The 21,230-nt window shown below is 44.5% G+C and overlaps 1 protein-coding gene across 1 annotated transcript in view; it reads left to right on the top strand.

Annotated features, from left to right (window-relative positions):
• KIFC2 (kinesin family member C2) overlaps window positions 1–21,230 on the top strand; it is a 209,096-nt gene that overhangs the window by 114,115 nt on the left and 73,751 nt on the right. The window contains exon 3 of the mRNA XM_078685515.1: window positions 13,303–13,472. Within this exon, the coding sequence (XP_078541641.1) occupies window positions 13,303–13,472 (170 nt within the window). The remainder of the gene's footprint in view (window positions 1–13,302; window positions 13,473–21,230) is intronic.

The raw sequence follows: 21,230 nt of genomic DNA on the forward strand, positions 1-21,230 counted from the left end.
ATAACTTGCTCGTAGCGCGTGAGCCTACTATTGGTCAGATGCTGCGTCTTCGTCCTGGTCATTAGCAATTCAACTGAATGTGGTACATACACCACCACTGGATGTCCCATCACAATACTCTCGCTCCTTTCAATGCTGACACCCGTTGCAGCAACGGATTTGAGACATCCGGGCAACGCTGCGGCTACTGGATCTAATGTAGCCGAAAAATATGCAACTGGTCTACGGGCATTTCCGTGGGTCTGTGCCAAGACTGACAAAGCACATCCCTCTCTCTCACAGCAATAGAGTGAAAATGACTTTTCGTAATCTGGCATTCCCAGAGCCGGAGCACGACATAAATCGTCTCTCAGCTGTAAAAACGCCACCAAACATTCTTCATCCCATGGTACCGGATCACTCACCTCCTTGTGCGTCAGTTTCTGTAAGGGCTTTGCTTTCAGTGAAAAGTTAACTATCCACTGTCGGCAGTAACCCACCATTCCTAGGAACATTCTAACTTCTCTCTGTGTTGTAGGCGCATTCATTTTCATTATCGCCTCAATCCTCTCCGGGGACACCTTACGTTTCCCTTTTTCTAACCTGTGCCCTAGATACTGTACTTCTGTCAGACAATACTGCAACTTGCTTGGAGATACCTTATGTCCATTTTCGGCTAAATGGTTCAGTAAGGCAATTGAATCTGCTTTACAAGCTTCCTCTGTTTCTGACGCAACAAGTAGGTCATCTATGTACTGTACCAGAACCGAGTTCTGTGGCAGTACTAGATTCTCAAGATTCTTCTTCAACAACTGATTAAAGATGGATGGGCTGTCTGTGAATCCTTGTGGGATTCGACACCATGTTAAAACGCGATCTTCCATTTTAAAAGCAAAAAGATACCTGCTCTCTTCATCCAATGGGATTGAAAAGAAAGCCTGACAAAGATCTATCACTGTGAACCATTCTGCTTGACATGGTATTTGAAACAATATCACTGATGGATTCGGTACCACGGGACAACATGAAACGACTATGTTGTTAATTTTTCGTAAATCCTGAACTATCCTAAACTTCCCGCTAGGTTTCTGCAAACCCATAATCGGGGAGTTACAAGGACTACCCACGATTTCTTTCAGTATTCCCTGCTGTATCATTGACTCGATCACAGGCTTTATTCCTGCAATCGTTTCCTGTGACAATTTGTATTGAGGCGTTCTTGGAAACTCAACATTTGGTTTTACCAAAATTTTTACCGGCTCTACCCCCTTAATCAATCCTATTTCTTCTCCTGTGAAATCCCATACCTCTGACGCCACTGCATCTCGTAGGTCTTGGGGAAGATCTTCTATTGTCAGAGTAGGATATAGTTCTACACATGATTTCGAATTGGCCACCTTAAAAGTAGCATCTTCGTCGGTAGTCTGTACCTCCACTCCTTGCGGGGTGCAGTATATGGTGCAGTTCAATTTGCACAACAAATCCCTTCCTAACAGACATACCGGACTCGAGTCACAAACCACAAACTGATGTTCGTTCATGTGGTTTCCAATTTTCACAGACACTGGTTCTGTCAAAGGACTAGTCATTCTTTTATTTGCGACTCCTACCACCTGGATTGTTTCCCCTGACATCGGCAAGTCTGGAACCACCGCTGATCTCAGAGTCGAACGAGTAGCCCCAGTGTCCACTAAGAACGTAGTGGGACACCCTGCCACTTCTGCCTCAACAAATGGCCCTCTCTGATCCACTTCTAGGACTGCCCCGAGGGTACAATCCTCTTCACTGCTCACCCGTTGTCCTGTCAATGGATCAATGTAATAACACTTTTCTTCCTCGATAAACAGAGGCATCTGCTTAAAGACCTTACCCCCTGTCGCTACCTTCGGTGGCTGTGGGAACTGGGCCCGTGGGGCCGAAGTCCCCCCTTTGGCCACCTTGCCTCCTGGAACTGTCACCTTTTGCACTAGGACTTCTTGGACCTGCTCTTCTACTTCTAGCTCTCCATTTTCAGGGTTAAAGGGACACTCGCGTCGCCAATGCCCCACCTGGTGACACTGATGACACTTTGTCGTTTTCTTTAAAGTGGCAAAGTCTATCCTAGGTCTCTGCCCTTCCTCATTGTCCTTATTCTGACCGTTTGGTTTTCGTCCCATCCCCTGTTTCTGCTGGCCACCCTTCCCAGCGGACTGCATTTGCACCACCATCAATTTCTCCTTTAGATTCTTGGCTTTAGAATCTATCTCGTCACTGCAGTACCTCGCATAACGTAAAATCTCATCTAGTGGTTTGTTCTGCCAACAGATTAAATGTTGCTGTATCATCAAACAAATATCAGGTCTCAACCCCAAGACAAACTTTGACACAAACTGCCCTATATCTTTGGGATCCATTACATCTAGTCCACTGTATTGCTTGAATGTTTTCAATAATCTTTCATAAAACTCGTGAACTGTCTCCTTGGGTTCCTGCCTTGTTCGGTCTATTTTTACCCAATCTATGTCCTGTGGTGGTACCTTATCTTTCAGCCATGCTATTACCCTTTCATACTTTTGCATGACAATCTCGGACGGTCCATTAGTCCGAGCATCCCTCACTGGTTCAGTATTTGGCCATTCAACACTAGTCTTGCACGGGGTCCACAAATCAGATGGGACCACGATGTCAAACAACGTGTTCAAATCTATCCACAGTACTTTCGAGATTTTGACAAACCTCTCTACCTGTTTATACCACTCTACTGGATTGTCCCGCAACTTCGGAAATGAGTTGGTAAATGCAGCTAAATCTCCTCTACTCCAGGGCACATGTACATAATTTCCGTTTGATATTTCTCGCAAAGGGAATGCCTCCATCTGCATTACCCTTCCCTCTGGGGTCATCACATTTGTACTTCGTCTAACCGTGCCCTTTTTCGACCACCTTTCTTCCCATTTATCCAGTTCCCTCCACACTCTTATCCCTGATACCAGCTCCCTTATGTGTGTTTTTAATCCAGTAGTTCTCTTCTCATCTAGATCCTGGTCTGCGTACTGTAATCTGTGGTTACTCTGCAATGCCCTTGTCCTAGACAAATCCACGGCATATCTATCTGCCAAATCAGTCAATTTCTCATGAAACGCTCTAGCTTTCCTAGTAATATCCTTTGCCATGAACAATAACTCATCCTGTACATACAATTCTATCCTTTCCAAAGGTAATGTTCCATCTATTATCTCGTCAACATCTGATTTTAAACTAGTAACATCAAGCCTTTTTGCCTTAATTTCAGCTTTCAAGACACTCAATTTAGCTCCTCCATCCGCATCTCTCCCATCCCAGCTCCGAGATCTACGTTTAGGTATTGGTGAATTATAGGGAGTCCTCCCCTGTTCCCATCTCTCTAGGTCCCATGCCTTTCCATCTTCTCGGGGTGGGTGGTGAAACACTCCTTCATGCCTCATAGCCCCTCTCTCCCCATCCTGACTAGTTTCACGGGATGCAGGGTAAGATGTTCCATTACTCCCTCTTTCTTCCCTACTTCCCTGTGATTCCTGATTATTCGAGGCGTGGCGGGACCTATCGCTGTTCTCCTTTCTCCAATGTTGAACGTCTTCCCCAAGTGTATGATGAAGGCACCTAAACCTATTCTGAAAAGCCCGTACCGCCTCATCTCCTCCTTTCCCCCAGAGACGGGACATTTCCTCACATTCTACAATCCTAGTATTTTGTTCCGGCTGTTCTCTCTGATTTGTAGGACATGCATCCCCTCTATTCTCTTGACTTTGGCCTTCCCGGCCCTGACTGCTTTCGCTGGCCCCGCAATGAGATACAGTCCCGTTACCCCTGTTTTCCCACTCTGGTTCTGTTCTTGTCCTGTTACTTGGAGATACTATGGACCCGTCCCATTCCCTCAAATCAGCTCTTAACTCTGAAAAAGATCTTGGCCGTGGTCCCCTTAGATCCATTGGTCCTCTCGGACCTCCCTGTTCTGAATTGGGACCGACAGTTGTGTCTAATGGGGTGTTCCATGTTACCGAACCTGGCAATTGCTTCCATGCATTTGTCACGTTATTCCTCCTTTCCATCTCAATCCTTTCCCTATCCAATTGCCTTTGTTGTTCCCCTCTATCTCTCTCAGAATTATAGATCGAAACTATGGGTCCTATGGTAACAGGCACTTGAAGAGCGTCTGGCAATCCCACAGACTCAACCCTTTCTGTGGTTGGCGTTTTCTGCACCACAAACCTTCCCACTACACTCTGTACAGTGTTGTTTGGAGGTGTTTCTCCGCCTTTGATAGGTGTCCATTCCGATATAGGGAGAGGTGTATATCCCTCTATGTCATTTCCATCTTCCCTTGCGAGCCCTCTATCTTCTATTAACCCCACTCTCGGAGGTGGTCTATCCATTAACAATCTGTTTATCAGATTGTCCTCCGACTCACTTTCCTCGTCTTCTTCCATGAGGTTTCCTCCTCCTGACACCTCCCTCATCGGATACATTTTCTCCACCTCAATAGTCTGTACTCTCCAACGCTTTTCCTCCTCATCCCATTTGGAATCTCGCACTGCCCTTACCGATCGCGTCAGTCTTTGTTGACGCCTGCTCAAATTTCGGTCATGTGCAGCCTTAATCCATGCATTAAGAGCCTCAAACTGTGTTGGTCTGGGCGAGGGTTTCAATGAGGACATGGTTGCTTTTAGCCGATGTAACACCTCTAATTTAAACGTCCCGTACCTCGGGAACTGCATTTCCTCATTTCCTTCCGTAAGCTTATTCCAAGCCCCAATCCATAATATGGTATGCAGCCCCACATTCGTTGCCATATAATGAGCTGGCGTACCCTCCGGCGGAGCCTCTTCCCCGTAATAATGTTCACTTCGTTTACGTTTAAAAATCCCTTTCAAACACTTAAAACACTTCATGATTTCTCTTTTCTCCGCGTTTGTTTACTTCCTGATGACACTCCACCAATCTCAGCGCCGTTCTCACTAACTGGCCTATCCGTACGCGACTTTCCTCCGACGTCACTCTAGCCGCCCAACCAGAGCGCGGCTCTATCTAACGTCACACCAACCGCTCAATCAGAGCGCGGCTCTAGCCGACGTCACCCGTCCCCCTTCGCAGCAGTTCCCCTCCTTTCTCAGCTCGTCTCCTCGGTCATGCACGCGTCCCATTCATACTCTGAAAAATGATTACTTCCGTCCAAGCGATCACCTTTCTTTGACTGTACGCCCACAGTCTTTCTGTAGTTGTCACCTTAACTTGGCGAAATGTCTTTCCGTTTACTTCCAGACAATCGCCTTCTCCGATAGGTTACTCACACACAGTAACTTTCGACCAGCGTCCGTTACTCATACACTCACTCTTACACTCCCCCTATCTTGGATCCACGGCGGTCAATGGTACCTCGTGACCTCCGTACTATGGTCGACAACTACCCTGGATGTTCGATACACCCAAAACCACTTAAGCTCTGGCCTGAACTTAAGATTTCACCAGTTCACCCGTTTACCAGGTTACCAGCTTACCAGGTTGCGCGCGCTCACAACCTTCTCTCATTCACACTACAAGCATTCAACTCCGCAAGACATTACAATACAAATACAACACAAAACACCGCAATCTGTTCACGCATGACCCTTTTTATACTCACTCTCCGATACTGCTGCTTTTCTCGCACCGTCTGCACCTTTCGGCACACGATTCTTCCGCTGCTCGTCTCTCGACGCCTTGGGGTAAACTAACCTCTCTAGATTACCTTCCTCAAGAAGATAACCATCCTCACTCTGCTACCAACTGCTAACGCGGGATTACTGGTTACTAATTATCTTACCAAATCCCAAACTATGTCGACTGAATCGTTGGTACCTGTCGTTGAGTAAAAGGTAATCTCGCAATAAGTCAATCAATTTAAGAACTTACACCACTCTAAATGACCACTGACCAAATTTAAGTTTTAAAGATTTAATATAAAGTCAAAGATAACTGAAGATACAAACTTCTCAAAATGAGATTCAAAAGGTAAATTGGTATCACTATAAACATGAACTTCTTGAATAATCTAAGTCTGAAGAACAAAATAATAAGTACAAGCTCAAAAACCATAAGGGTTGTCAAAATAGATATAAGTTGCAATCTCAAAGTCATTACAGAAAAGAAAATTAAAGTTAGTCTGTCCCTACACTATACTAAGTGACATCCCTACTTAGCAAGATCTTAACCCTCTAGGTGTCAGCCGTGGTGACTTCCTAAGAAGATCACGCACTTCTCTTTGTCTCTTCTCTGATAATGGGTCTCTCCTGATCAGCCTATCTGCCTACCCATCCGCTTCCTTAGGCTCCCAAAATCATCTGCTCTGCTCTCCTCCCGGGTCGCTTTCCCTAATACCAAATCACATTTCCAATAGAAACGCCCCTTGGGACGCCCCTCACGTGGTATATCTTTGCGCGGCAAACTCCATGATGGTACTCTTGAAGACCCTCGTTATAGTTGACCTTGGTTCCCAGGCTTCTTCTTCAGTGCGCTGATACCCCCTGAAATTCCTGGAAACTCCTACAGGCCTGCGCAAGGCGCCACTGAACAAAGTCCCTTTCATTCGAGCTGATTAGGACCCTCGCACCTGCATACAGCTCGTCCTGCAGTGGGCCTCAAATTCCAGACTCCACCATATCTTTAGTCATAAAACACTCTCAAAGCTCGGTGCTGGACACCTCGCGACCTCTTCTTTAACGAGCACATGACGATTTACACGACATGACATTATCTCCTCTGGCCTACTTGATTTACATGCAGCAGGTCCCTGCACTCTTAAAACGTTAACTTGATTTAAACAGCAAACATTCTTAACTAGCATACGTTTCTAAAATAACACATCTATAAAGCATATACTTTTAACCCTAAGTTCAATAGTACATTTGGAAGAACCATGTCAACCTTATCTCACATTAATTTAGCAGCACGTTCAGGTTTGCTGTGAATTGCCCTAAGGCCTACACATTATACTGGATTTTAAAGTTACATTTAATTCGGACATGATTCTTTTAACACGAGAACATGAGGTTTTCACATATATTCCAAACATTTCTACATTAGTCTCACACAGTTATGATTATTGTTACTTTACTTAACATTCTATGCATTTCACCACTGAATATAAGACACTCTGTGTATTTCACTTCTAAATATAAACACTCTGGTGCAAAGTACATGTTAACTAACTACGTGCTTGTAAATATGGCGTACTTATACATTTTTTCCCAAACTTGTGCTCTCTCAAAAGTTCTCAAAAATGTTGGTTATTTGACAAAATATTGTGTTTTCTCTCTTAGTATTTCTACCAATTCGCATTCCTCTTCCTTTCCCCTGCCCCTTGAGCCCTTCTCATGCCCTCTGCTTGTCGTATAATACATTTTAACATTATTGGCTAGCCTGATCGTTGTAAAATCTGAAGCTCCCCCCTACTCCCCATCCCCCAATCTTACTGACCACGCTACGCCCCTGGGTGGTGATGGACAGGAAATACATACATCAGATGGGCCCATCAGAGCACGCTTTCTGACAGCAGAAACACCACTATCGGAAAGTAAACACTCCGCCCAACTCATAATAGAAGAGGCAGACTGCAGGATTGGCAATCGGGGCACTTTGACACATTTGTGGAGGAATACCCCCGCCACCAAACTTTAAATCAGGCCATAAGTGATTTGCTCAGAATCATATATTTCTCAGTCAGTCATATTAGAACCCAGGTCTCCTCGTTGAAGTGTCGGCCGCCCGACCAGTAGACATCAGTTCTTCCTCCGCTGGTGGCTTCTTCTTGAATCTGCAGTCTTGAGTACTAGTTGTGATGACCGACAAAGTGGTCACCAACTCATCAGGATCAATGAAATACACACAGAAAGGGAAACATGGACTAGAAAGTTCAACTTGAGGAGGAGTGGAGACGACGGCTGTATTGGTACCTGATCTCTCCATCCAGAGCTAAGCACCATCCTGTGGGTTTTGTAGCAACGATGAAGGCGAAGGGGTCTGATGGCCTTGGTGAAAAGTTTCATAAATGGTATTCCTTCAAAAGTAATGATATCCTTCTTAATGAACTGAATACTCCAACGCAGGAGGCTGAGTTTTAGTCAGTGTGTATAATCACAGTTGAAAAGGGCGGTGTGGTCCTATATGAGTCACACTGGGGTCACTTTTTGAAGCTTTATTATATGTGGTTGGAATTGCTGATGAGTTTAATGCAGCCAAAGTCCCAGATGAGGAGTCAGTGTTCTAGGAGGGACCTCCTGTAACTGCTCCTCAGAAGGCCAACAAGAGACACTGGGGCAGATGTATCATCCCCATTATCTGCGATTCCCAAATAGCGATTTTTTAGAAATCGCTATTTGAGAATTGCAAATTGGGATGTATGTAGAAATTCGCTATTTTTTAGCGATTTCTTAAAATTCCTTAATTGCGATTAGCAAATTGCTAATCGCAATTAAGGAATAATTTCTCATTCATTTCTATGGGCCAGGAGACCCCTAGGAAGGAATGGAAATGTATTCTCAATCTGCTATTCGCAATTTGCTAATAGCAAATTGAGAATTATTTCAAGGGTGCAAGGGTGTCTTAAGGACACCCTGCTGCACCACTGAAATTTACATGTGTGCGCATATGGCGCACATACATGCCCTAAGGGCATGTATGAGCGCCACATGGCACCTTTATAAATGCCAAAAAGTGCATTATTAAAAGAATTTGCACATTAACACCAACTACAAATTGCTTTTTTGCGAATCACAGCGTTTGCAACAAAAAAATCCCTTGATACATCTGCCCCACTGTCATTTGGTCCGGCAGATGGTATCAAAAAGGCAGAGAGTGGTAATGGGTAGACTCCGCTGGGGGTACCTTTACCCAGGAAGATAAGAAGCTATTGGCAGGGGCGTAACTTGGTTGGTGAGGTTCGGGGGAATGTTAATCGCAAATTTTCCAACTAAAAAAGCAGCAGGCACAGGGTGGAGGGGTGAGATGGCCAGGGTTTGGGATGGACCGGTTCCATGAGGAGCAGGGCAGTAGTGACTTACATCAGCTGGCCTCTGTCTAGAGTGGCGCAGTGGGGTGGGTGAAAACACTGGGTTAGAATTCTGTCCCTAGCATTGCCACCGGTTAGACTGCTGCAGGCATTCATCCCACTCCCCTTTGGGTATTTGATTATCAGGAAGCTAGTACTAGTAGGTCTGGAAACCTATGACTGACACAGCTTTCCGAGCCTGCTACTGGCAATGCTTGTGAATTACAAAAAGTAGTTAATCTGCTCGCGTTCAATGAGCGCGTCTGCGGGTACAGATTTACTACATTTGTGGGGAACTGCTCCCTAGATATATTTATGTACTTGATCCCTCAAACCCAAAACCAAGCCAAAATGCAGGTATTTGGGAGGTGCTACACCCCAAACACCGCCTCAAGGCTACACCGCTGGTTATTGACTGACTATGCCTCTATTTAGACATCATCATGATTGAGGTTGTGGATAAGGGAGATATTCTCAAATTAAGAGTCTGTCTGTCTGTCTGTCTGTCTGTCTGTCTGTCTGTCTGTCTGTCTGTCTGTCTGTCTATCTATCTATCTATCTATCTATCTATCTATCTATCTATCTATCTATCTATCTATCTATCTATCTATCTATCTATCTATCTATCTATCTATCCATCCATCCATCCATCCATCCATCCATCCATCCATCCATCCATCCATCCATCCATCCATCTATCTATCCAGCTGTCTATCCATCTATCTGTCTGTCTGTCTGTCTATTTGTATGTCTGTGAGGAAGGGATGAAGTTGCCACTCACAAAGTATGGGGTGGGTCAGGTCAGGGCGATGCATGCTCACCACACTCAAATGCCTGACATGTCTCGGGATGACCCTGAGATCTCTTGCAAATAGGGGGACAGATTTACAAGAAACTGCTGCATCTCTGCGTTAGAGCAGAGATGCGTAGGTTTCCTTGCGCCTGCGAGCAAAAACCCTTGTGCCACCATAGATGCATCGTATTTACAATACGACGCACCGTGGCGCAAGGATTGACAGATGCGTCCGAAATTCTGATGCATCGGTTGGCGCAAAAGTTACGCATTGCTGGAGTTCTGTCGGAAGCACGATGCAACTCTAACAATGCATGGGGAGGCCTATACTTATTGTGCTGTGCCACTCCTTATGCCTGCTCCAAGCAGGCGTAAGGTTTTGACGCACTGGCGTCCTAGAAGTGACACAGTGAAATCTTGTAGATTACACTGTGTCACTTCTAAAAGGCTTTCCCGCGTAGGAACGCCCACCCTGCATACATTATACCAGATGCAGGCAAAATGTGCCGCAGGGCTTTTACAACGTGACTCATCTCTCTAGATGTGTCACGGTATAAATGGGCTGCCACGTGGTGCATTGTTTACGCCACCGCTACATCAGAAAAAGTGATGCAACGGCGGTGCAAAAGTGACAAAAGGGTCTTGTAAATCTGCCCCTAAATGTTTTAGGATTGATTCTGCCCAATATTGCTGCGACAGTCTGATTGTAAAGTGCACAATGCATACTGCTGTAGGTGCAGAGCAGGCAACGCGGGGGCTCTGTGGTACAAAGCAGTGCCTGTGGAGTGCAGTGCAAGTGCCACTGAGTAGGATCAGTGCATCCTGAAATAAAATGCTGTTTGGTGAGCGTTAAACTCTGTCTCATTTTGTGCACAGAAATTGCAGAAATACTATTTTTTTTATTATTACTTACTTCCACACCTGGATGAGAAAACAAAGCTGAACCCCAGCGCAAGTGTAATTTGCACCATGATGATTTTGCACCCATTATTATAACAAGGGGCTAATTGATCTTATAGGTGTACACATTTGTATTACAAAAAATGATAGGGAAAGGGTTAGGGATGGACTAAGTGTAAGAGTTGGCGTTATGTTTACATTTGGAGTTATGGTTTGAGTAGTGGTCACACTGAATGTAGGGATTTGTATTAGGGACGTGGAGGTGAAGTTCCTCTTTTTTTGGCATAGATTTGATTAATTTTAGTAGTTATTTTTGTTGCTGATTTCTAAAACGATGTAAATGTTATGGACTAACTTTCCCAGATACATTATGCAAAGATCTATGACAGCAGATTCTTGGGCCAATAATGGTACAAGCTATGATGGCCCAACCGTTCCCCAATATTACTGGGCTCGTCGTCCGGAACAGGTTTTTTTTTCTTCAAAACTTTATTTACGATTCGACATATTAACATAACACAGGTGTGCAGTTCAAAACCGGCAAAAAGATTATGTAGTCATATATTTCAGTGGTTACAGTTCAAGACATTGGCCTATTCAAGCCCCCCCCCCCACCTTCAAAGTCTATAGCCAAGTATTAAGGGCATTTAATCCCCCTCCTCTTCAGCATCCAGCCCATGCACTTGGGGGACATGCCTGAAGGCCGTCGGTCCAGAGCAGTTCCAGGGGCCTTATTTATGAAGGCCTTGCGCCGCCGGTGCGTCACTTTTAACATGGGAAAAAGTGACGCATCGGTGGCGCAAGGCTTTCATAAATGAGGCCCCAGATACTTTTAGGTGCTACGAAGAGTTTCATTAGTTAGGGCAGAGTTCAAATGTAGACACTGGGCGTTAATGCTAGTCAGAGAAGGACTTTCAATTGTAATATGCAGATACAGAGCAGTACACATGTTAGGTCTAGCGTTGGCCAACACCTTTTGATTTTACTGAAATCATATGTATAATATACTTACAAATAGGGGCTTTCAGACAGCCCGCTTCATCCATTCATTTGTTAACATATTATTTAATTATTTCAGCCCAATACAGCATGCAGTATTGTGTGGTGGCCATATCACTTCAGCCGTTGTCAATCTTCACTGTGAGTTATGGTATTCTGGGCTTCTACAAGGAGCCCTCACTCACACAATCAGTGCCAGGAATTACTACGGCAATGTGTGCTTCTAGGGACCAAAAAGTAGTTTTGCGTTTAGCCACTTTGTTAAGATTGACATGGGCCAGCTAACTTCCCCAACAATAAACTTTTAAAAAAAATCATGGCAATACAAAACAAAAAACAAACAAGCACTGGCAAAGCTATAAGGCTGGCAGCCAATGGCCAACCTGTTTGCCAAATCTTGTCACTCTTGTTATATGTTTCACCTTTATTCGGGTCAGTTATACTCATCCAGCCGACCTTCATCTAATTTTCTATTTGAATTTGGTGCACGTCATATAGCTCAGTTAACATTTGGTCATGTTTTTTTTTAAGACTGTTGTAGAGATATGGCAACTTGGGAAGTTGGAGGATCATGTTGTTTCTTGAACTGAGTATCTGGATACCAACGCCTGCCTGGGCTTGTGATTATGTGGTTAAGGGTATCGAACTTCTAACAGCATCGACACAGCTACCTCACACTGATCCGTCACGCTCGATAGCACAGTGTCATATCTTGACTAGATGTTGAGCCTAAGGACCATCAGTCCAAACTCTGGTATTCTTCAACCTAGTTTTAAAATTATGGGTGGTGGTCTTCAAGAACATAAAAGGAAATGTTTTTGATTGGACAATCATCAAAGAGGTGTTTGGGATCAAGGGAGCAGCTTATTAGAACATGGAGATACAGACTTAAATCAAAGATTACATTACCAAGGAGGACATGATTAGGTCTTATTTTATTTTTGTTTTATTTTTTGTGTTTTATAGAGCGCAAACTTGACCCGTGAGGGTATCAGAGCGCTTTACACGGTATACATTGTTGAAGAAGCAAAAGGTTTAAAGTGCAGAGACAAACAAGATCAACATGTATGGTTACAATCACCGTCAGAGTCAGTAACAAAAACGAAGGTTCCATATGTTCTCGTCGTGGGGAGTTGGTGATATGGGAAAGCGGTAGTCATAGAATAGTCCCGTACAATGAGGTGGTTGCGGGCAGGCCTTAGGCGTGGAATTTACCCATGAGGAAGCTTTTGGTCTCATTTTTGAAGCGTGCTAGAGAAGGGATTTTCCTGATGGATTAGGATTCTAGGACAGGAGATTCCTACTGGATGTTTAAGAACATGCACTGGTCTTCTCACTAACGTAGGTCCTAAGGTGGGATGGAAAGATATGAAGAACTGAAAAGCAACTTCCTCTGTGGCCCTACCATTGAAAACGGCGGTGTCTTTGCAGGTATGTGTGCGAACAGTCCATGCCAGGATGTTCCAGTGCCTCGCTGATGGTGGCTGCATCCTGTGCATCAGAGCCCGGGTCTTCGGTACCAACCTTTCTGCAATCCCCTGTGCAAGCTCTTGTGTCTCAGCCCCTTACGGCCTTCCTTTGACTTTCACAGGCAGCTCTGAAAGTGATCGAGGGCGAGGAACCGACGACGAGGAAGACTTGGAGCTCGAGTGCGGGATTTTTGGAGATGCCACCTCTCCACTGACTGAGTTCCTGTCCTTCAAGCAGGAAGCAGCCCGAGGAAAATCTTCCAGCCTGGATAAGGAAAGTATGAACGGGAAGGTAAGTGGATTCATGAGTCTGATCACCAATCACTCACACATTCAGCTGGAAATACCATTGGCACGTCTGTCTGTCTACCTAATTGTTTATCCTAATCTTAACATTCTAGTGACATTTGCAAGGCCGTGGAGCTTTATGTTACCTAAAGTATGTATATAATTTTTTTTTGAGGCATCGTCACTGTTAACATATTACTTAACCTTTTTTTTAGGTAACTTAATGTTTTTTTTTATGTGGGTTGTGTTAATGTATGATGGCTTTTGTGTTTGGCATATGGTGTTTGTTATGTGGAAGTATGGTTACGGCGTGTTGTTTTATGATGGTGGCTGTGTGGACGTATGATGGTGAGTTATGACAGATTTAGGCGGAACCTTTAATTTTCATATATGAATTTATTGTGTATGACCAACAACATATATTTGGATTTAATAATATGTACATCTCTATAATTCATAAAACATTGTAATAATCCTCATAATGTCAAAATGTTGACAATACACCTCTGAATATGTATATAATCAATACACAAGATTAGTTATAACAGATTTATGAGGAACCTTAAGAAAAGAAAATCTTTAGAACTGTTAATTTGCTTATATGAATTTATTGTGTAGGACCAACAATCTATATTTGGATTTAATAACATATACATCCCTAGAATTCATTAAAATGAGTAATAACTTCATAATATCAAAATGTTTATAATACACCTCTGAGTATATGTAACCAATTAGTTAGATTAGTTATAAAAGATTTAGGAGGAAACTTAATAAAAGAAAATCTTTAGAACTGTTAATTCTCTTATACAAATTTATTGTGTTTGTTCAACAATCTATATTTGGGATTAATAACATATTCATCTCTATAATTCATTAAGATGAGTAGTAATCCTCACACTATCAAAATGTTGACAACACACCTCTGAATGTTAGTAACCAATATACAAGATTACAATACAATTTAATAATTTTACAAATTCAGTCAGTTAGTGGGACTCCAGTAACAAGTCGCCTGTCTGTATATGATAACCCGTCCTAAGGCACCACAGTAATTGTGAAGTCCTTGTCGCAATAAAGACAAGTCCATTTTGTTTCAATTATTTGGCCTTAGTCCATTGTGGTTATGAATTATGTGCAGATATTAAAAAATGCTTATGTATTTTTAATGTGAAATCAGTTAAATTAAAAGTAATGTACAACTCTTCATTGTTATAGTGTTGAGTGATGTTGCCTCATCTGATTGAATTGCGATTTCAATGATAAGGTTGATCGATCCAGCAGAGTTTTCCCTTCTAGGTCTGCTTCCCCGGGAAAGCAGTTCTAGTGGGCTACTGAACGGGATCTGCAGATAATAGCCCACTCTTTATTTATCTCCAGATTGGATTATGGAGCGATATTACTCAAGGCCTGCTTAAATCACGATTACTGCCATTAAAGCTCGACAACTCTGAACTTGCTTTCCGTTGATTAATCCTGAGTACTTAGAATGGCATTTATAACCGATAACATTATTTAGCACATACGTGGGTGTTCATAGGGGAAAGAGAAATTCCAGAAACAAAGTCCTTCCCAGTGATTGCCCAGGCTATCAAGGCAGTAGTGCTTCATGAACACATGCATTGATGTGCACGTTGCAGCCTGGCTGATATCAAGGACAGACTCTCCGCGTGCCAACGCAGTAATAGCAGCCTTAGTCGTGGAGGAATGGGGTTTCCGGGGCTGTTTATTGGCCAGTGTGTAGCAGATCTTAATTTATAGTAATATCCACCTTGGCAAGATAGTCTTCCACACAGCATTCCCTTTCTTTGTCCCAGAGAACCCCACCCAGAGCTGATCATCCTCTCAATGTTCCTTGGTACAATCAATGTGAAAACTTAAAGGCATGTAGGTGCGAACTGATGCTGCCTCTCCTCCTCTTTCGAGGGGTAAGAGGGATCAAAGAACACTGGGAGAGTGGTGAATTGACAACGTCGAAGGTACTCACGAAATTTGGCAAGAAAGCCACCCGAGTCCCTGGCACCTTTTTGTCTGGGAAAAATGAAAATGCCTGTAGTTCATTGATGTGACAAGCTGACGAAATTGCAATGAGGAAAAAACCTTTGAAGAGATGCAGCGAGCAGCTCTGCCTCGTCTTGAAAGGCATACATGGGAGGAAAGTTGGGACCAAGCCAAGGTCCCACTGAGGCATCACAAATGGCGTGGGGAGGAAACACATAAAACCTTTTATAAACTACATCCCAACAGGTGATTTAAGCAGGGACAGTTGGTCCTGGAAATGTAGAAAGGACATAAGGGCTGACAAATAACCTATTGTAGTGAATACTACAATGTTTTGCTGGGCTAAAGACAACACAAATAAAAGGCTTTGGCTACAAGGGGCCAGTGTTGCAAATACCACACAAGGTAACAAATGTGTCCATAGACTGATTTTGTGGAAGCGCACCGGATCACAAGGATGACATCCACCACTTCAAGTTGCAAATCAAATGTAGTCTATTGCTGCCTCGCAATCTCCACACTTGTAGTTGGATATTTTGACAATTCAGGAGGAGGACCCTGCCCTGTTGCTAAGACAGGCATCCTTTAGAAGTGGCAGTCTAATTGGCAAGCTCATGCTTAGGAGTTGCAGGTAACACACTCTCCTGGCCAAATCCAGAGCCAATAAAATGATTGGGTCCAGTTTTTTTTCTTCAGAACTCAGGAGGGAGAAGAAGTGGCCCGGAGTCATTCCAAACGAATGTTCTTGTGGAAACTCCAGTGCACAAACTTGTGGAAACTGTGCCTTTGCTACAATTATGAAAATATCTAGCCGGCATTCTCCCCACTGTTGGAAGACGCACATGCATATGCCACTTGTGATCTGCCAGACAAATTCTGCGGAGGTTAGTCTGTTCTGGAATTTAGGGATCCTGCTAGGTGGATGACTTGATGCCAAAGCTGCGTTGCACCGGAACCAGCACCCCACTCAGACCTGCTTAGTGCAGGAGCACTTTGCGGTGGTAGTTCTGTAAAAACTTGCACCAGCCTTACCTTGATGGATGGCAGGAAGGCCTCCAGTGCAGGCAGATGGCTCGCAGTCCCATCAGACTGATGTGGAGCCAACTCTCCATTATAAACTACAGATCTAATCTTCCTCTTTCCAAGGTGACCTCCTTAGCCAACAGTTAGGTGTCTGCCACCAACATCAGCTCTAAGTGGGGAAGGAAGAGGGGCCTGCTGCTGGACAAATGGTGGTCTACAAGCCACCACTGCAAATCTCAAGCTGTCTGAGTGACCTGGATGATGTAGGCAGCATTACCCTCATGCTGGGAACATTGGAAATGCAGGTTTTATTGCACAGCTCCCATGGGCCACCTGGCATAGTTGATGAGGAGAATGCACGAGGCCTAGAGACTAAGAAACTACAGAGCCGCTCTCACCTTCAGACGGCACCTGAAATATCGGCATCAAAGCCTGAATGACCCCGGAGAGGCTGCGGATTATAATCCCTGACCTCCATGGTGTCCAGTATTGCCCCAAAAAATTAAAGACTCTCTGAAGGAACCAGGTGGTACTTCGGCTTGCTTATAGTGAACCCAGTGATGTCACAAGTTCTGCCGTTGTCTGGTGGTGACCCACGACAGACTTCAGCGAGCCTGCCTTTTGCAGCCTTTAGCAGCCAATCATTAAGGTATTGAAATACAGGTACTTCTGACCTCTGAAGATGGGCAGCGACCACCCCCCATTTGTGAACACCCAAGAAGGACTGGTGAGGTCGAAGGGCATCATAGGAAGCTGAAAATGCTCCAGGTCTACTTTGAACTACAGAACTCCCTGTGCCACTGCAGGACGAAAATACGCACCCCGCAAGTCCAAGGGCATCATCTAGATTCCTGGGTTCAAAGCAAAGAGGACCTCGGCCTGTGTAAGCATTTTGAATTTGTCTTTCCGCAGTAAAGTATTCATGGGTCAAAGGTCCAGAATAGTCTTAAGACCCCGCCCTTTTTTTAGATGAGACCAGCAACACCCCCACCTCTTTCCAAGACTGCTACTCCCTTGATGGCACCTTTAGAGAGCAGGAGGCCCACCTCCTGTAACAGGATGGATTAGCGATCATCTGACATTCATTCCGGAGTGGGAGGAACAGTGGGCAAAGAAGAGAGAAAAAGTAGGGCTTGACATTTTAAATAATTTGTAAGACTCAGGGGTCGGGTGTGATGGATCACCAACTTGGTAGGCAACGTTGGTTCCTTCCTTCCATGTTCCATGCATAGGACATGTGCCGCTGAAGGTGGTTTGGTGGTTGTTGTAGGAGCGAAGGAGGAACTGGAGGACTGGTGCCCATTGCAGGCTCACACTCTGCTAGACTTGCGGCCATAGCCAGCTAGGACGGTGGTTTTTGTTGCATCCCTGGCTGAGAAGGTGGCCTCTCTCTATATTCCAGCCCTCTGAAATAGCCTCTAAACTTTCAGAACTGATGCGGGAACTTCTTGGCAGGCGTCAACAACCCCAAGGAGTGCACTGAAAACCTGCTCTCTTTAAAGTGTTCCAACACAGAGTCCATCTTCTCTCGAAATAGGTGAAATTCATCAAAGGGCATGTCCATTAGGGAGACCTGCACAGCACCTGAGAATCCTGTGGATCACATCCACACGTGTCTACGAAGGATGACTCTGGTACTGACCAGAAAATGAGATGCATCCAGACCTGTGGGGATAACATATTTGTTTATGTCCTACCCGTCATGTATAATCTGTGCCAAAGAGGCCCTAAAATATTCTAGGACATCTGTCAAGATTGCACTGGCCATGTCCGACAAGGCATGTGTGTAGCGGCCCAGCAGACAGGGTCCGTGCCTGGACTGCAGTGCTAGACTGCTGGAAGAAAACATATGTTTACAGAAAGCATCAATCCTCTTGGATTGCCTATCTGGATGAGTTTGTGTTTACTTTGCTGGTGGAAGCCTGTGCCATATGGCTTTCTCAGGTATGGTGCTTAGTGAGAAACTCTGGATCATGTCTGTGACATCTGGCCTCCATGCAAGATCCAGGTTTTGACCAAGTAGCCATCAAAGTATCTGTGAGGGCATCGGTAAAAGAAATTAGGGCTCTGAAGTCGCTGACCCAGGCTGCAGAATGTCATTCAGGACATTTGCTTTTATTTTGATGGAGGGTAGCTGCAATTCTAGTGCTTCCGCTGCTTTCAGAACCACCACTGCAAACGAGGCACTTTTTTCCACTGGTGGCCCAAGTGTCAAGTCAAGCTCTGCCTGTGGAGAGGTATCGAGCCCGCTGGCATTCTGTAAATGAATGTATATCAATCAGTAGAATGTTGGGGAAGTCTACCATCCCATCCACCATCATGATAACCATCTTGGGGCTCCCCTCCTCCTGCAGAAGATTAAAATCAGCACCAAAAAGATAATGGAGCCTCTGCTGGTAGTCGTGACGTGGGGGAGACACAGGGTTAGAGACAGGCTGTATAATGAATGGTTGCGCTTTTGTGACCACCTAGAACAATATCGGTCAGACTCGAGTTGAAGTTGGGTCAGAGTCTGGCACTGACACTGGTATCAGATCATCCTCTGGCACCACTGGTGTTAACACTGGCTTTGTGGTGGCTGAAACGGGTGTGGACTATGGGGCCGGAGTGGAAGGCTATATCTGAGTCGGTACTGACCTTGTAACAGGTCACAAAGGGATAGATGTCACCAGAGAAAAACCCGCTGGCAGTAACTCGTCTGAAGTTCCCTTGTTGTTGAGTGGGGCACGAAGGCATGTCAGAGGTGGGCGGAACTGCACTGAGATCTTACAACATGGCCTCACTTTTCTGAGGAGTCTACGATGGCCTGACAAATTTGAGGCATGTCAGAATCAACTGAGTAATCGGTTCTGTGGCTGGTTGTGACTTATCTCGTGACAACCTCACACCATGTCCTCGGATTCGCAGTGATGGGTTGGGTTTTAGTCCCACTGCTTTAGGATATGGACTTACTAGAGGATTTTGAGCGCAAAGATGAATCGACATGAGGCTGGACAAGTTGAGGTTCGCAACTTGGAGCGTGAGCAGGACCTACACGAAAGCTGGGACTTCTTCCTATGTTTGGCAAGGTACATCTTCGCCTCCCTGTCTCGGATAGCCTTTGGGGGCTTGAGTGCACATTTATCACACAAATTAGACTTCAGACACCAAAGACACACCTCATGAAGGTCCAGGACTGACTACCTCTTTTTGCAGTCGTGGCACAGCTTGAAATATGTTGATTTTGGTGGGTATGATACAAATATGCTTCACTTTAACTCACTTAAATTTAGTTGACTTTCGTACACTTTTACTACACACAACAAGATCAATTTGGAACCTCTGAGAATTTGACTTTAATCTTATACAGATAAAAATTCGGGGATGCCAGTTGTTGGCTCAGGTGAAACGCAGCTCGTCAGATTTTTAGGATCTCCGCATGGGATCAATTTCCATGCAGTGAATCGAAGGGGGATCATTGACACTGTTTGTGATTATTTTGAGTTTCTGGTATTTCTGGTGCCCAGCTGCAATGGACACCCCAGATACAAGAGAAAGAAGCCATCAGAGCCATGGCAGGACAGAAGCATTGATGGAGCATGGATTGGGAGTGAAAGGCCCTGGATGAGCGTGACTGGGAAACGCGCTCAACCTATTGATTAGTGGAAAAGACGCCCCAGGATATTGACGATAGTATTCTAAATGAGTGTTATTTAGAGCATAAAATAAATTAGAGAGGGCTATTGATTATAACCCTGGGCGGAAACTGGATGTGAACATTGCGTGAACGTTGGTGACTCACCCTCCCTCACCTTATTGAATCCCTTTGTCATTGCGTGCGCCTCCTGCATCCACGAGACATTGTTTTCACTCATATTGACAAGTGCTGCTTTACTAATTGTATTCATATGGGCGTTAGCGTTGTGAGTAACACCTCTCCTTCATAATAACGCAGCACGCTTTACCTTTGTATCTATTTACACCGTTACGTGATGACGTTGAAGGGGAGCTTCAATATACTTTGGAGAACTTTTTACATCACACTAAAGATTTAAAACTTCTGATTTGCTTTGATGTGTGGGGCAATTCAAATTAAAAGTGAATTTTAAGTAAGAGTCATTCTGATGACAGCAAATATGTATCTCCAACAATCCCCTTGCCTATGTCTTCCTTTAAAAGGGCATGTTTTAGAACAAAATGTGGAAGGCAACACAAATACACACACAAACACACACACACACACCCACACTCTTTATTTTTATCTCTCCCTTTTCTCCTTCTCTGTATGCTTTTATAAATAAGTGTCCTGGCGGGACCAGAAAACCAACCAAAGCTCTTACATGGGTGTGTAATTTACTCATGTTTGCAACAGACACATGCACACAAACGCACAGACACATGCACACACACTTGCCACACACACACACACAAACACACACAACACACACACAAACACACACAACACACACGCGACGCACGAGCACACACGCACACACGCACACACACACAAACACACACAACACACACACTTGCACACACACACACAAACACACACAACACACACATGACGCACGAGCACACACGCACACACGCACACAAACACACAAACACACACAACACACACACACTTGCACACACTCTTGCCACACTTACACATACAGATATACGAATGCATGACGCACACATACACTCACACCCACACACATTACTCTAAAGCTCTTCTAGGGTGCCTACTTTAGTCATGTATCTTATTCTAGCC

The sequence above is a fragment of the Lissotriton helveticus genome, chromosome 4_1 (genome assembly GCF_964261635.1).
Source record: "Lissotriton helveticus chromosome 4_1, aLisHel1.1, whole genome shotgun sequence".
In the NCBI taxonomy this organism is placed as follows: domain Eukaryota; kingdom Metazoa; phylum Chordata; class Amphibia; order Caudata; family Salamandridae; genus Lissotriton; species Lissotriton helveticus.